Raw genomic sequence first — 15,437 nt, forward strand, 5'->3', positions numbered from 1 at the left:
AGCCAGGTGAATCGGAGAACCTGCTCGATGAATCGAAAAAAGAAAATATGAATTTCTGGAGTAAAACCATGGAAACATTGTGCATAGCTAAACTGAGCTGCCTACGCTTTTACTTATTCACTAGTTTTTCTTTTTAAATATTTTAAAATATTTTAAAGCTTTAAAAATAATTTAAAACCTAAAAAGTAAGCTAAAGAAGAGTATAAATGGTATAAAGTCTAAACTAAATAAAGCTTTGCAAGACTTTTTTTTTGGTAATTCCTCATTGTTTAAGTTCCCTTTGTGTGCCAATTTTGGATATTCCTTGCTAGTGGCTGCACCAAAACAGAACACGTCTACGTAATGACATAATGAGAGGACAACCCGAGCAGTGCATCCTACATCCTGTTTCTGTTTGCTTTCAGTCTCAAATCGAAAAATCCTCGCTGGCCTCAAATGGAGTGCATTCGATTAGAAAGCCAACGGCAGTTGAGATGTCTAAGCCAAGAGTCAAGGTGTTTGAACACTAATAGCTTATATACACTTAAAAAAAATAGGGTTAGATTGAAAATAAAGCATATGAAATTAAACAAAAACAGCTAGAAAACCAGGAAAACTTTTGATCTTGAAGTAAGAATTTATATCGAGAGAAAAGGCCCGGTGTGATAACGTTATTCCAATAATAATAATAAATTAATTACGAATAAAAACAATATTTTCGTAAACAACCAACTCCCCAACATTTCTTTCAGTGCCAAACTTAGCCAGAACTAAAAGGGTAGCAGAGACTGGCAGAAGCACGTACGTAGTTGACAACCCGTTGACGGTGAGTTCATTGCAAAATGAGCATACGAGCATACGCCGTGTGGGCCCAGGTGTAGTAAGTGCAGCAGCCAGGCGGCAGTAATGCCATTAATCAAGACGCTCCTCTCCTCTCCGATCCGCTCTGCTCTGCTCTGCTGACACAAGGCGAACAAACTATGTCAACGGATTTGTACGGAGATTTGCCAAAAGATTGTAAAGCAGGCAGTCTGGTGGTAGCAGGCCCTGCTAGTTGACATCCTGGGCTTGGCGTTGGACTTTTTATCAAATCGGGACTTGATTTGATTAGGAACCCCCGCCGCAGCCTCCAAGCGGGAATGACAAACGATTGGCCAGCCGAATTGGCCAGCTGCTGATGTCCTCTGACAGCTTAATACTTGTCGTCTGCCAAACGATTTGGAAAAATTGATTGTGTCCACACTCACAATCAATTGCCGGAGGAAATTCGGCTGCCGAATGGCAAGGCAATAAACAATTCAGCAGCCAAAAGCGGAATTGAAAGTGTGATTTAGATTCGAGTCCAAGAGAGAAAGCCAAAAAAGCTGGACATAGAGAACTAATTTAAGATGCTTCTTTCTGGGTATTTTTTCCTGGCAAAGCAAATACTAAGCCACAAAAGTGTGATTTGCGGATGTTTCCTGCAGAAATCGCTAGATAATGCAAATGGAAATAGACAAAAAAATAGAAATAAAACAAAGCCACAAACCACTTTATTCCAGTCGAATGCTCACGGTTGCCAAGGCAATCTAAAAAGTGCCAGTACCTTGGTCTTCGCCTCGTCTTTGCCTTTGCCTTTGCATTCAATGTTTTTCCGCCTCGGACAGCTTATATTTTTTCCTCCCCCCGCCTATAATTTATACTTCTATCTCAAGAGAGAAAAAAAAATGAAAACATAAATAAAGCGCCCAATAAAATTGTAAACTGCCTTGTCACCGCCGCTCAAAAGGAGATCCAACCACAACTGACCAAAAAAAATAAGAGAAAAACCCACTCAAGTGACTCTGGCACCTTTCAGCTCAAGTAATTAGCAATTTGTATGGCTTTTGGTCCGGAGCCATTTATTACGCAAAGCGCTTACAAAACGACCTGAAAGTTCAGCGCACCTTGCTGCTCCTACTGCCCGGAAAAGTATGCTACGGCAATGCTATCCTGGGCATCCTTAGAGGCCGCTAACCGGCGCCACCTAAGCATAATGAATGTTACCTAAGCATGATTTATTTCTTTACGCAGCTCATAAATCTCAGGGTCAGCTAGGAAGTGCGTGGGAAACTTGAAATATAAGTAGAACCTTGAATACTCTAAGCTATTTTTAAACTTAATATTGAAAACTGATACCTTCTTCACTTAAGACTTATAAAATCTTCACAAGATGGCATATCATTACACTATTATTTAAATTTAAAGCTGAAACTTTCTAAGGCTTAATAATGACACAAGAAATAGTTCATTGCTCTCAAAAATGTAGCTTTAACTATTATTTTTCTATATCATTTCCCTCTTAAGAAAATCCCAAAAACCAACGTGACTTAGTCAATGGACTCTCCATAAATATACCTTGTGTTCCGTCTTCACCTTCATGGAAAATGTTCTCATAATTACGTGAAATGGCCAAACGGGGCTTTTCCGGAGCTGGTAAGGTGTGAAGCTGGATGCCGACACTTTGACCTTTCGGCCACCACAATGTCCGCTCGTTAGTCAATCCTTAGCAATTTGTTATCAATCAATAATAAATGTAAATAACATAATAATAAGAAGAACACTGGCCGCTCCTTGGGGCCATCAGCTCAAATTGTCTATGCGTCAGCCAATGGGGCCAAAAAGGAATTCGGCCTAAATGAATTATGGCCAGCAAGGAGAGAGAAAAAAAAAAATATAAAAATAACCGAAGAAGTGCAAGATGTGGAACGAGACACGCGCTTCATTCGATATTGTGCCAGTTTTTTTTTCCGCCTCATCATGGCAGCTGTTTTCCGAATAGACAACGCCGCCAATTGAGCGAAAATCAATGGCCAGCCAGTCAGTCTGTTCCAGCCAGTGTCCAATATACACGCAGAGATACAAAGATACTACCCACCCACAGATACACCCACTCGGATCCAATCAGTCGATACAGCATGATGGCAGCTCCGTGGTCTTGGTCCTATTTTACACTTTTTTAGTGAAACAGATTCTCTTTTTTCACCCCCGTACCCGGTACTAGGTGGGGTTTAGACTGGTCAAGAGAGTATTTTTTATGGTTTTTATAATTAATTTTTATAAGAAGAAAATTTTGTTAATTAAAAACTACTTAAATATAAAATTAAACTTGAGCTTCAAGGCATAAATAAATATATATTTGATGATCCTCGCAGCTGCCATTCTATCCATAAATAAATGAATACATTTGACATAACATGTTATCTTTGAATTACAATATCTTAAAGTAAAAGTATCTCAAACCCTACCAAGTATCTCACAGTCGTTCCTTGCAACTATTAACTTTTCCTGTTGTTTTTTTAGTTTTTCCTGCTTGTTTTCTTCTCATTCGGTATGCGTTTTGAAGCTTTGGAAAAGTATTCCATAGCTTAAAGCTAGAAAAATAGAACTGCAAACTGGAAACAGATACAAATGCTGGGTAATCTCTAGAGGAGTGCGAGAGTCCTTCGTCTGCACCTGTGCGGTAAGTTTTTCCCTGCTGCCGTCGGCAAGTTCATCTTATTCCGGCTAATTATTCCATTTGTTTTGCAGCTTCAAGTTTTTTGTCTTGCTCGGTTTCCGTTTCGGCGCCTCAGGGATTCGGTGGCGTGACTGCACTGCCAAAGAGTGCAAAACAAAAAGTTGTGCCTGGCTGGGAAACTCCTCCGACGATGAGGAGCAGACATATTGCACAGCACATGCAATTCTGTCAAAACACTCGTCCTCGGTTAGCAGCTGGTAAGTAACGCCCGGAAAATGTGGGAAATTAGTGGGCGAGTCACGGAAAAGTTTTAGATGGATTTTGGCTCAAGATTAGTGTGTGGGGAAATACTTTGTTTTACTTTTTGCTCTTTGGCTGGAAAGTATTTGTAAACAAGCCTAACGAACTAACGCCCAGTATCGCTTATCGGAACGAATTGGTTGTTTATTAATTAGGTAAAAGATAACGTAATTTTATGATATTTCATTATAGAAAATTCCTTAAGAAATGGAAATGGCCTAGGGTCTTTTGTAAACAATATAAGTAATACTCTGGCAATTCGGAACTGTGAAGTTTTGATCAGTTAAGGTTGTATTTGAAAGAAATATGAATTTATTTACCTTTTCTTTTCTTATCTGATGGTTTAATAGCAAAGTTTCTGCAGCTATTTTGTATATTATTCATTTCCAAACATTTTTAATTATTTTCTTGTGTTATCTGATTATAATAAATGCTGTCAATTATTTTATTATAATTGTGGCAATGCGTTTGAATATATTTACGAGCCACAGTTAAACTTCTGTGATAGTTATATCTTCATTTTGTGATACAATATAAAGCCTTTCCACCTTTAAGTAAATTGCGCGACTTGGCTTTCTCTGAAATTAAGCACCTTGTATCGAATAATGAACGGCAAATCCAAGATTGCAATACTGATTACACTATCAAATATTAAACAAAATGTCAATTCATAGAACACAAATTTGTTTATCAATAAATACCACTACTACTACCTTATCTAAGGGGTTCCCCGCTCTTCCCTTGGTTAAACAATCACAAATCAATATATTTGCCAACTACGGAGTGACTCTAATGGAAATCGTACTTAGTTAGGTGCTTTCTGAATAAATACCATAATATTCCATCAATTACTCGAACTCACTTGATCAGCGGTGATAGAAACGCCTCTATGCCTGATGATTTCAGATTTCTAGAGAGCTTTTCAACCGCTTCAGCTATCTGACTCTCTCTGAAATCATATATATATATATACAATTATATATATATTCGATTTAATAGGTTTTATGGTTTGGCGTGCGACCGGGTACAATTATTACGAGATTATCATTATAGGTAGTATTAGTAAACGTAGACTTTGATAGTAGAATTAAACATTTAAATATGCCCATGGTCATACTCGAGGGTGGTGCCTCATTAGCCATTATCTTTTCTTCCAAATTCTTATGCACTCTTTAAAGCTTTATCGCTCGAATGTACCTAAAAACCAAAACAATTCCAAGGAGGCATGACTCAACCAGTCTAAAATGCAAAACAAGTTCGCAAGTCAACATAAAAATTAAAAAATACGACTATAGTAATGAAATTTTGTTGTTAAATATACTTAAGTAATCATTTTTTAACATTTGGAAATTAAATGTTGAGATAACATTATGTGTATAAATAAAAAGAAGTTTACGCATTTAATTCACATTGATTAAGTCCCACAACAAGTTTTTAATTTATTTATACACCTTTAAAACATTTCATTTTAAATTCCCTTAATAAAAAATAAACAAAACCTTAAACTCTCTCCACTTTAAGGTGAATGCCATGCTCGGTGCCAAGGGTAAACGATTTGGTACCCAAAATCAAGGGTACTTCCGTGCGCTTGGAGACGCTGAACTTGAAGTTATGAAGCAGGGCGACCAGACCGATCTTAGATTGGATCTTGCCAAATCTCAAACCAATGCAGTTTCGGGGACCATCCCCAAAGGGCAGATAGGCCATCGGGTGGCGGGACTTGGCTTCCTCTGGCTCAAAGCGACTGGGATCGAACTTCTCCGGCTGGGGATATATCTCAGGGTCGTGGTGAATGTTGTGCACGGGTATCAGGAGTTGAGTGCCCGTCTCAATGACCACGTCCATGTTGGGCACCTTATAGTCCCGACTGGTCTCCCTTATGAGGTGGGGAAGAATGGGATGCTTTCGAAGGGTTTCTGAGGATAATATCTGAGTTAAAGTTTATCCTTTGACTGGGATAACATCTCACTTACCAGCCAGCACCTGTTCCAGGTAGGTCATTTCGGCTACTGCATCATAAGAGATCTCTCCTCCCTCCGTCTTGCTGAGGACACTTTTAATCTCTTCCCTTACTCGATCCTGAATGTCCTGCTGCAGAGCTAGCTCGTACAGGCAGAAAGACATCGTGCTTGAGGAGGTCTCGAATCCAGCCACGAAGAACACAAAGGCCTGGGCAGCCATTTGCTCCAAGGTCAATCCGTGTGAAAGGTCGATTCCCTTGCCCTTTTGTGCTGCCTCTTCATTTTCAGCCTTCAGTTGGATCAACTGATCGATGAAATCGTTTCGCTTTATGTTATTCTTCTTCCTGTAATCGACGGTGTTCCTCACAGTCGACAAAAAGAACTCTGTGAGATCGTCGGGCAACACCTTCATGCGCAGTGTTCTGGCCAACTTGGCATTCGTGAAGAGAAAAGCTTGAATTAATTGTGGATGACGACGTCTCTCAAAGAGGGCGCGTCCCATCGCCCGGAACTCGGCACTGGGATCCTTGAGACTGTTGCACTCCAGGCCAAAGGCACAGGATCCAATCACATCCGTTGTGAAGCGAGCACAGAGTTCTTTGATCTCTACTTCGCCACCGTCCACTGCAGCAGCCTTCACCGTGGTATCCATGGTATCGACCAAGTGGTGGCTCACCTCCACAATCACATTGGACATGTGCTTGATCTTACCAGAGGTAAACACTGGCGACAACTTATGCCGCATCGATTTCCAAGCCTCACCCTCCAGGGCAAAGAGATGTCCCGTCAAAGGATCATCTCGCGGGTTATTGAAAGCTCCCCGATCCTGGAAGTAGTTGAAGTCCTTGATCAGCACCTGCTTGATGAGATCCAGGTCGATGATCATGGCAACTCGTCTAACGAATATAAACATTCCGGCGAGGGGAGCCTTTCCCTTGAACTGGTCGTAGATTCTCTGGTTGATGTCCCGGAAATGGTACTTGGATCCGATTCCCTTCATGTTTCCGATCACCGGAAGTGGGGGTTCGTAGGGCACACCCTTCCGAGCCCAATAGGTGTAGGTGTTGTGGTAAAAATGGTAGGCCAAGGCCAGGACCACGCCCAGCAGGGCGATTGTGAGCAGCATTGCGAACGCTTGGTACTTCTCTAGTTGAACTCACAGAGAACACTACTAATTTGGTAGACAAATTCTGACTTTTATACCAAAAAATAAACGTTTCTTATCTTGTCGCAAACATTAAGGTAGCGATTACCTTATCACTTGTGTTAAATGATTCAGAGAACAAAACATAGATTAATAAAGGTATTTTTAGTTATTTTAGAGACTGATTGGAAATTTGATTTATCAATGAAGTTTTTTATTTATCTAGTTATTAAAACAAACGCAAATTATTTTTTGCCAAGTAGAGAATGACTATTAGGGGAACACCCACAGATTGTCTGACGAAATTTTAGCACTTTCCAAGTCAATATTATCACATACTCGACCTCACTTGATTGGCTCGCGTCGACAACTAAAAAATTTGCTTAAAAGCATGACATTTTTAGAATTCTGTGCGAGCTTTTCTAATACCTCAAGCTCTCTGGCTCTCTAAAACTCATGAAAACAAACCCAAACCAAAACAAAATGTATATTTAAACTGGTTTTAATTGTTTATATAGCTGGAAGTGCGATGGGTATTGGGAGAGCAGTGACACACAGATAGAGTGACTGAGCAGAAAGTTCTGTTTAACGATCAATTAAAGATTATAGCAATTACTAACCTATCATACTCAAAGGTGGAGGCTTTTTAAGTATTATCTATTATTTAAAATTTAATTTAATTAAACTTAAGATAAGGGTTGCAATCTATACCTATGTAAACTAAATGTAAACATAATAAACCTGATTTATTATCAAATTGCAAGACATATAGCTTTTCAAATATCATATTTTCCTCACTGTTTTGTTTAGTAACAAACATGAATGTATAACAATTTATAAACCATTTCAAATACATTTTTCCCTAACATATGCCTTATTAAACTTATGTCTTTTGCGGTCATAAATCGATCAAAATCGGCAAGAGCCCGCCATCTATACATCCATCTATATAATATCCAAAATATTCCTTAGGCTTGGCTCCTAGATTATTTAATTCCGGCTTTTGTTTTGATTTTCGTTTGTCACGCTGTGAGTTTTATGGTTCGAGCTGCCTTAACGGCGGCGTTACGATTTTTATGTCCAATGGAAAATGGCGCATTAGCGGCATAAAACGGGCCGTAAGCATTAGGGCCAAAATCCTTTAAGCACAGCCAACACACACACAACACACACACGCACAGTAACAAAATGCTTTTAGGCGCGACTCTGTTTTATTATTTACTGAAGAGCCGCAGACACAGGTCCTTGGAGTCCTGTCGATGCTGGGCAGATGGGCGGACGAGCCACTCCACTTCTCTGGCTGTCCATCAGGAATATCGTTTAATGGGCCTTTAATCGCTTTCGCATAAATTTTCTCGCGACTTTGTAATAAACCTGGTGGGGTGGCCATCGTCGCCACCACCTCTGACATTTTCCCTCGAGGCCCTCGATTTTATGTTAGTTTCATTGAGTTTTCGCATGATTCGCATTCCTGCACTTGCCGGGCTTAATTAAAGGCGAGACTCAAAGGCCGGGGCCAGGGAGCACGACATCCGGCAAGTCGTCTACCAAATCATTGGCACTCAGTCAACAGGCTCCTCGTTTCCTGTTTACACTCTTATTCTCGCATTTCAATTAAAAAGGACAAACAGGAGTCGATTGACAAGGTGCCATCCGGAGCAGGCAAGATGACGCAATTGCATAGCTTTCATGACTTTAATAAAGGGAAACAGAAAGGATGATATTGTCACAGAGATGCTATTTAAAAGTGTTTAAAAAAAGGGGATATATATTTTAAATTGATTACTAGTTAATATATATATAAATATCTATATCTATATTACGAAACCCCTAACCTAGATCAACATTAGTTATTAAGCAGAATGAGTCAACCTCTCTCCATCTATCCATTCACATAATAAACTACAGACTTTCTACGCATTTTAAGTACAAACTATCATTTCAAGTACCTACTACAAGTACTGAAGGCTTATTTACATCAGCTATTGTTTAGATTACGAGTGCAGCCATAAAATAAATATTAATACGGAAAAATTCTCGCTCGCTTCAGCATTATACAGCATTGTACCGGCTTTTAGCAATTTATCAGTTCTGTTTTGATCGTCATGTTCGAAGAGCACTAATATAACGAGAGCTTTGCTTATCAAAAAAAAAGCTTTAGCGCCTATATTAACCCCACAATTGGGCAAACATTTTATAGTTTTGACTGTGCGTTGTACAAGTTAAGTCGAAAAATAAATAATTTTATAAAGTGTGTCAGTTCATCCCTAACCATGCTGCTAACACTCGCCCTGCTGGGGCTGGTCCTGGCCTTGGCCTACAATTTCTATCAGAATATCTACACCTATTGGACCCGGAAGGGGGTCTTACATGAGACCCCTCTGCCGCTGTTCGGAAACATGAAGGGAGTCGGAATCAAGTACCATATGCGGGACATCAACCAAAGGATTTACGACAAGTTCAAGGGAAAGGCTCCCTTTGCGGGAATGTTTATGTTCTTCAGGCGCACCGCCATGATTATTGATCCGGATCTCATCAAGCAGGTGCTGATCAAGGACTTTCATTACTTCCAAGATCGTGGCGGCTTTAACAGTAGCCGTGACGATCCCCTGACTGCTCACCTGTTGACTTTGGAGGGCGAGGAGTGGAAGTCAATGCGCCAAAAGCTAACACCTGTGTTCAGTTCCGGCAAGATCAAGAAGATGTCCGGAGTGGTCGTGGAGGTGGGTCACCAACTAATCGATGCCATGGATCAGTGCGTTAGGGAGGCAGCCGTCGAGGATGGCGATGTGGAAATCAAGGACCTCTGCGCCCGCTTCACAACAGATGTGATTGGATCCTGCGCTTTCGGACTGGAGTGCTACAGCCTGAAGGATCCCAATGCCGAGTTTCGGAGCATGGGTCGCAAGATCTTCGAGAAGCCACGCCACTCGATGCTGGTAAACATATTCATTATGACCAATGCTAACTTGGCCAAAAAGCTGCGAATGAAAATATTATCCGATGAAGTAACCCAGTTCTTCTTGTCGGCTGTAGAGAACACAGTCGACTATCGCCTAAAGAATGGCGTAAAGCGAAACGATTTCATCGATCAGTTGATCGAGCTGCGGGCCGAGGACCAGGAAGCGGCCAAAAAGGGCATAGGCATTGATCTTTCCAAGGGATTGACCCTGGAGCAAATGGCTGCCCAGTCCTTTGTGTTCTTCTTTGCTGGATTCGAGACCTCTTCGAGCACGATGTCCTTCTGCCTGTACGAGCTAGCTCTGCAGCAGGACATCCAGGATAGACTGAGGGAGGAGATTGAAACTGTTCTCAGTGGAGGCGAGCTTACGTATGATGCTATAGCTGAGATGACGTATCTGGATCAGGTTGTTTCTGGTGAGTAGGGGGTTCTAAGAGGAATTAATATATAAATATATAAATTATAACGAAATTCATTTATCATGCAGAAACTCTTCGCAAGTATCCCATAGTTTCAGCCCTTTTCCGCATTGCACACGACAACTACAAGGTTCCCCACACGAACCACGTCCTTGAGAAGGGAACCACGGTGCTGATTCCCGTGCACAATATACATCGCGATGCCAATATATATCCGGAGCCGGATAAGTTCGATCCCAGTCGCTTTGAGCCGGAGGAAATCAAGGCTCGTCATCCATTCTCCTATCTGCCCTTTGGTGACGGTCCCCGAAATTGCATTGGCTTGAGGTTTGGAAAAATGCAAACCAAGATCGGCATCGTCTCCTTGTTGCGGCGCTTCAAGTTCAGTATCTCAAAAAGGACAGAGGTTCCCCTGGTCCTGGACATTCGCAGCAACACTCTGAACTGCAAAAATGGCATTCACCTGAAAGTGGAGCGGATCTGAACACTAGGATTTGAGGTAGAAAATATCCTTAAATTCCATGACAAGTGTAAAAATAAATTTATATTCACAAATTTAAAATGTTAATTTTAAATGTATTATTAGTTTTGGATTATTTTTCTATATTCTGGGATTACCAAATGTTACTAAGACGTGTCTAGCTTATCGATTGTTTCAGCTGTAATTAATTAAAGAATTAAATATATATTAAACTAAACTGCGAGTTTATATCAAACACTTTTACCTAATTAAACTTTTTAAGCTCTCAATTTAATTTAAGATAATGAAAATTTTTTGCATTTCCCATATTAATTCTCTGAAAATTTATTATTTAGGCAAAGCCTTTGACTTTTTCATTGGGTTTATAACTGAATGCGATTATGAGAAGAGAAGTTCCGACGCTATGCGGCCATAAACAAATACAAAATACACTTTCTCAGTCGCTTCAGCATTACACAGCAGTTTGCCGGCATAAACAACATGAATTATTCATTTGTTTGTGCTATCAGTTTTGTTGTGATCATCGTGTTTGTAGAAAAACAAGCCACAACCAATAGAGAGAAAGCTTCTATAATATAAAAAAAGCTCCTTGCCCCTTTATAAACCTCGTGCCTCCTCAGAAATATTCCAGTTCTCATTTTGCATTGTACAAGTAAAGTCGGCTATAGTAGATTTCAAAGCCGGATTAATACAAATTTAATAGGTGTTGCTATACTAGGAGCTTAGATAGGTTCATTATCAGTGCCATTTTAATTGCTGTTTTTTAGTGATCAGTAAACCCTAAATGGTAGAGCTTCCGTGGCACAAAGAACTTGTTATATTTGACTGTAAATTTAGATATCGCTGCGTAGAAAAGCATCGCTGATCATGCTGCTTACACTCGCCCTGCTGGGCGTGGTCTTGGCGTTGGCCTACAATTTCTACCAAAACACCTACACCTATTGGGCCCGCAAGGGGGTGCCACATGAGACTCCCCTCCCCCTAATTGGAAACATGAAGGGAGTCGGAATGAAGTACCATTTCCGCGACATCAACCAAAGGATTTACGACAAGTTCAAGGGAAAAGCTCCCTTCGCCGGAATGTTTATGTTCTTCAAGCGCACAGCTATGATCATGGATCTGGATCTTATCAAGCAGGTGCTGATCAAAGACTTCCATTACTTCCAAGACCGTGGCATCTTTAACAATACCCGAGACGATCCCCTGACTGGTCACCTCCTTACTCTGGAGGGCGAAGAGTGGAAGTCAATGCGGCAGAAGCTGACACCAGTGTTCACTTCCGGCAAGATCAAGCAGATGTCCGGAGTGGTCGTGGAGGTGGGTCACCACTTGATCGATGCCATGGATAAGTCCGTGAAGGCGGCTTCCGTGGACGATGGCGACGTGGAGATCAAGGAACTCTGCGCACGTTTTACAACGGATGTGATTGGATCCTGCGCCTTTGGTCTGGAGTGCTATAGCCTTCAGGATCCCAATGCCGAGTTCCGAAACAAAGGTCGCATGATCTTCGAGAAGCCCCGCCACTCCATGTTGGTCCAGTCGTTCATCTTCACCAATGCCAAGTTGGCCAGAAAGTTAAGGATGAAGGTTTTGCCAGATGAGCTCACCGAGTTCTTTATGGGCGCTGTGAAGAGCACCGTCGAGTATCGCCTCAAGAATGACGTTAAGCGCAACGATTTCATCGATCAGTTGATAGAACTTCGAGCGGAGGACGAGGAAGCAGCCAGGAAGGGCAAGGGTATTGATCTCTCCAAGGGATTGACCCTGGAGCAAATGGCTGCTCAGTCCTTTGTATTCTTTATTGCCGGTTTCGAGACCTCCTCCAGTACTATGGGCTTCTGTCTGTACGAACTGGCTCTCCAGCCAGAGATCCAGCAGCGGGTGAGGGAGGAGATTGAAAGTGTACTCAGCAACGTGGAAGGAGGAGAGATCACGTACGATGCCTTGGCTGAAATGACCTACCTGGAGCAGGTGGTGGCGGGTGAGTAAAACATTGCAGGCTATCCATATATCATTGACTCTAACTGAGTGTCTTTTGCAGAAACCCTGCGTAAGCATCCCATTATTGCCCAACTTCTGCGTGAAACCAATCAGAGCTACCAGGTTCCCAACACTGATGTTGTCATAGAGAAGGGAACTACTGTGCTGATTCCCGTGCACAACATCCATCACGATGCGGATATATATCCTGATCCAGAAAAGTTCGATCCTAGTCGCTTTGAGTCGGAGCAAATCAAAACCCGCCATCCATTCGCCTACCTGCCTTTTGGTGATGGTCCCAGGAATTGCATTGGCTTAAGGTTTGGAAAAATGCAGGCCAAGATCGGCATTGTCTCCCTGCTGCGACACTTTAAGTTTGGCATCTCGAAGAAAACCGAGATTCCCCTGGAACTGGACCCTCGCAGTCCCACTCTATCTTCTAAGCATGGCATTCACCTGAAAGTGGAAAGAATCTGAGTGGTGGATTTATTTCTTAAAAGTCGATTTTATCTACAATATTTTTTATATATTGTATCTTATATATATGTTCTCTATTTTTTTTTTAGCTACACCATTTCATTTTGTTCAATAAGAGTGAAAAGTACATACATTTATGTATTTAACATACTACTTTTTAATGCCAAATGTCCAAAGTTTGTTTAACAAAATCTTTTAAAATTTAATAAAAGCCATATTTATATACTACTAATTTTATAGATATTTTTGACATATTATTTATTGATCTTGAAAGAAAGTAATATTATTTGTACTTTGTGTTCTTAACTATATGTAAATAAAATATTGAAACATGTACGATATTCATTTACTATAGGAAAAACTACTGGCAATCATTACCCGCAAAAATTGTTACAATTTGTAAACAAATGATAACTAATGACGTCATAAAGATAAAACATTTGTATATTTTAGACAGATAATTGCATTGCCCACAATATAAGAGAGAATCAGAACCGAGAGAGACTACACAAAGCTTTTCTACCCAAACACAAAATGAGCCAGAGCTCCACTCTCACCCTCAGTTGCTGTTCGACCGCGTTGTGACCACCATGTCGACTCTCTTGATTCTCGTGATCGCCGCCTGTTTCCTGCTCTATATCAAGCTCCGCCGGCACTATGCCTACTGGAGCCGCAGGGGCGTGGCTGGCGAAAAACCCATATATTTCGTTGGAAATATGAAGGGCTTTGGCAAGGAACTACACTGGACCGACATCAATCGCCGGATCTACACAAAGTTCCGGGGAACGGAACGCTACTGCGGCTACTTCACCTTCGTGAACAAGGCGCTCTTTGTCATGGATCTGGAGCTGATCCGGAAGATAATGATCAGTGACTTTAATAGCTTTACGGATCGCGGACTCTTCCACAATGTCCGCGATGATCCGCTGACGGGAAATCTGCTCTTCCTGGACGGACCCGAGTGGCGTTGGCTGCGCCAGAACCTGACGCAGGTCTTCAGCTCTGGGAAAATGAAGTTCATGTTCCCCAACATGCTCCAGGTGGGCGATAGACTGACGGAGGCATGTGGCCTTCAGATTGGTGAGATTGAGGCCAAGGATCTGTGCGCTCGCTTCACCACAGACGTTATAGGGTCTTGTGCCTTTGGACTCGAGTGCAATAGTCTGCAGGATCCCGATTCAGAGTTCCGGCGCATGGGTAGATCAGTGACCTCGAAACCACTCCATGGAGTCCTCGTTCAGGCCTTTATGTTCTCACAGCCGCAGCTAGCCAGGATGTGCCGACTGCGTCTCTTCCGGCCGGAGGTGAGCGAGTTCTTTTTGGACACCGTGCGTCAAACCCTGGACTACAGGCGGCGGGAAAATATCAAACGCAACGACCTTATTCAGTTGCTCATGGAGCTGGGCGAGGATGGAGCCAACGAGCGAGCCCTGTCCTTTGAGCAGATTGCCGCCCAAGCCATGGTCTTCTTCCTGGCTGGCTTCGATACTTCCTCTACCACTATGGCTTTCTGTCTATACGAACTAGCCCTGAATCCTGATATCCAGGATAAGCTGCGCCAGGAGATCCTGTCGGTGCCGAAGCTCACCTACGAGTCCTTCCAGGAAATGCCCTATCTAGAGCAAGTGGTGTCCGAGACGCTGCGCAAATACCCCATACTGCCGCACTTGCTGAGGCGCTCCAACAAGGAGTACTCGGTGCCGGATAGCGATTTAATCTTAGAGTCAGGCACCAAAATAATGATTCCCATTCACAGTATCCACCACGATCCGGAGCTGTATCCACAGCCCGAGAAGTTCGATCCGAGTCGCTTTGATCCGGAGGAGATCAAGGCCCGCCATCCCTTTGCCTACCTGCCCTTTGGCGAGGGACCAAGGAACTGCATTGGAGAACGCTTTGGCAAATTGCAGGTGAAGGTGGGAATCACTTACCTGTTGAGGGACTTCAAGTTCAGCCGAACGGAGCGTACTCAGATACCCATTAGGTTCTCCCGGCGAATATTCCTTATCGGCTCCGAGGATGGAGTACACCTCCGAATGGAAAAGTTGTCATAATTATATTGATAAGCCTTAAACAATGGAAGGCATAACAAAGAACATTCTTATCTATGATAAACTGTGGCTCTAGATTGCATTAATTCCAAAATATATAGAGGTATGTGTAAATATATGCATTATTCCCAACAAAGAACCATTTCTAATGGGAAAAAAAAAGCTGTCTTTCTCTCTGGAAATTCTCTCGCAAAAGCTTACTAAT

At 42.0% G+C, this 15,437-nt stretch overlaps 4 protein-coding genes across 4 annotated transcripts; 3 read left to right on the forward strand and 1 right to left on the reverse strand.

Annotated features, from left to right (window-relative positions):
* The first annotated feature begins 3,617 nt into the window (after nucleotides 1-3,617).
* On the forward strand, nucleotides 3,618-10,771 carry LOC108070793 (probable cytochrome P450 6a14). The gene is made up of 3 exons (XM_017161393.3): nucleotides 3,618-3,714; nucleotides 9,123-10,240; nucleotides 10,312-10,771. Exons 2-3 carry the CDS (start codon nucleotides 9,136-9,138, stop codon nucleotides 10,725-10,727), a joined length of 1,521 nt encoding a protein of 506 aa, XP_017016882.1. The 5' UTR covers nucleotides 3,618-3,714; nucleotides 9,123-9,135; the 3' UTR covers nucleotides 10,728-10,771.
* On the reverse strand, nucleotides 5,163-7,235 carry Cyp6a14 (Cytochrome P450 6a14). Its single transcript, XM_017161390.3, has 2 exons — nucleotides 5,731-7,235; nucleotides 5,163-5,673 (listed from the first exon to the last, which is right to left on the reverse strand). The coding sequence occupies exons 1-2, from the start codon at nucleotides 6,842-6,844 to the stop codon at nucleotides 5,258-5,260; spliced, it is 1,530 nt and encodes a 509-aa protein (XP_017016879.1). The 5' UTR covers nucleotides 6,845-7,235; the 3' UTR covers nucleotides 5,163-5,257.
* A 586-nt stretch (nucleotides 10,772-11,357) lies between the features above and the next one.
* LOC108070792 (probable cytochrome P450 6a14) lies at nucleotides 11,358-13,515 on the forward strand. The gene is made up of 2 exons (XM_017161391.3): nucleotides 11,358-12,705; nucleotides 12,766-13,515. Exons 1-2 carry the CDS (start codon nucleotides 11,592-11,594, stop codon nucleotides 13,179-13,181), a joined length of 1,530 nt encoding a protein of 509 aa, XP_017016880.1. The 5' UTR covers nucleotides 11,358-11,591; the 3' UTR covers nucleotides 13,182-13,515.
* A 240-nt stretch (nucleotides 13,516-13,755) lies between these two features.
* On the forward strand, nucleotides 13,756-15,396 carry Cyp6a13 (Cytochrome P450 6a13). Its single transcript, XM_017161394.3, has one exon. It carries the CDS (start codon nucleotides 13,772-13,774, stop codon nucleotides 15,233-15,235), a length of 1,464 nt encoding a protein of 487 aa, XP_017016883.1. The 5' UTR covers nucleotides 13,756-13,771; the 3' UTR covers nucleotides 15,236-15,396.
* The last annotated feature ends 41 nt before the right edge of the window (nucleotides 15,397-15,437 follow it).

The sequence above is a fragment of the Drosophila kikkawai genome, chromosome 2R (assembly GCF_030179895.1).
Source record: "Drosophila kikkawai strain 14028-0561.14 chromosome 2R, DkikHiC1v2, whole genome shotgun sequence".
Classification (NCBI taxonomy): Eukaryota; Metazoa; Arthropoda; class Insecta; order Diptera; family Drosophilidae; genus Drosophila; species Drosophila kikkawai.

Coding starts and splice junctions, on each gene's coding strand:
- Cyp6a14 (XM_017161390.3), bottom strand. CDS start 6,844: ATGCTGCTCACAATCGCCCTGCTGGGCGTGGTCCTGGCCTTGGCCTAC. Junction 5,674..5,730: donor CCTGGAACAGGTGCTGGCTG/GTAAGTGAGATG, acceptor TATTATCCTCAG/AAACCCTTCGAAAGCATCCC.
- LOC108070793 (XM_017161393.3), top strand. CDS start 9,136: ATGCTGCTAACACTCGCCCTGCTGGGGCTGGTCCTGGCCTTGGCCTAC. Junction 10,241..10,311: donor TCTGGATCAGGTTGTTTCTG/GTGAGTAGGGGG, acceptor TTTATCATGCAG/AAACTCTTCGCAAGTATCCC.
- LOC108070792 (XM_017161391.3), top strand. CDS start 11,592: ATGCTGCTTACACTCGCCCTGCTGGGCGTGGTCTTGGCGTTGGCCTAC. Junction 12,706..12,765: donor CCTGGAGCAGGTGGTGGCGG/GTGAGTAAAACA, acceptor TGTCTTTTGCAG/AAACCCTGCGTAAGCATCCC.
- Cyp6a13 (XM_017161394.3), top strand. CDS start 13,772: ATGTCGACTCTCTTGATTCTCGTGATCGCCGCCTGTTTCCTGCTCTAT.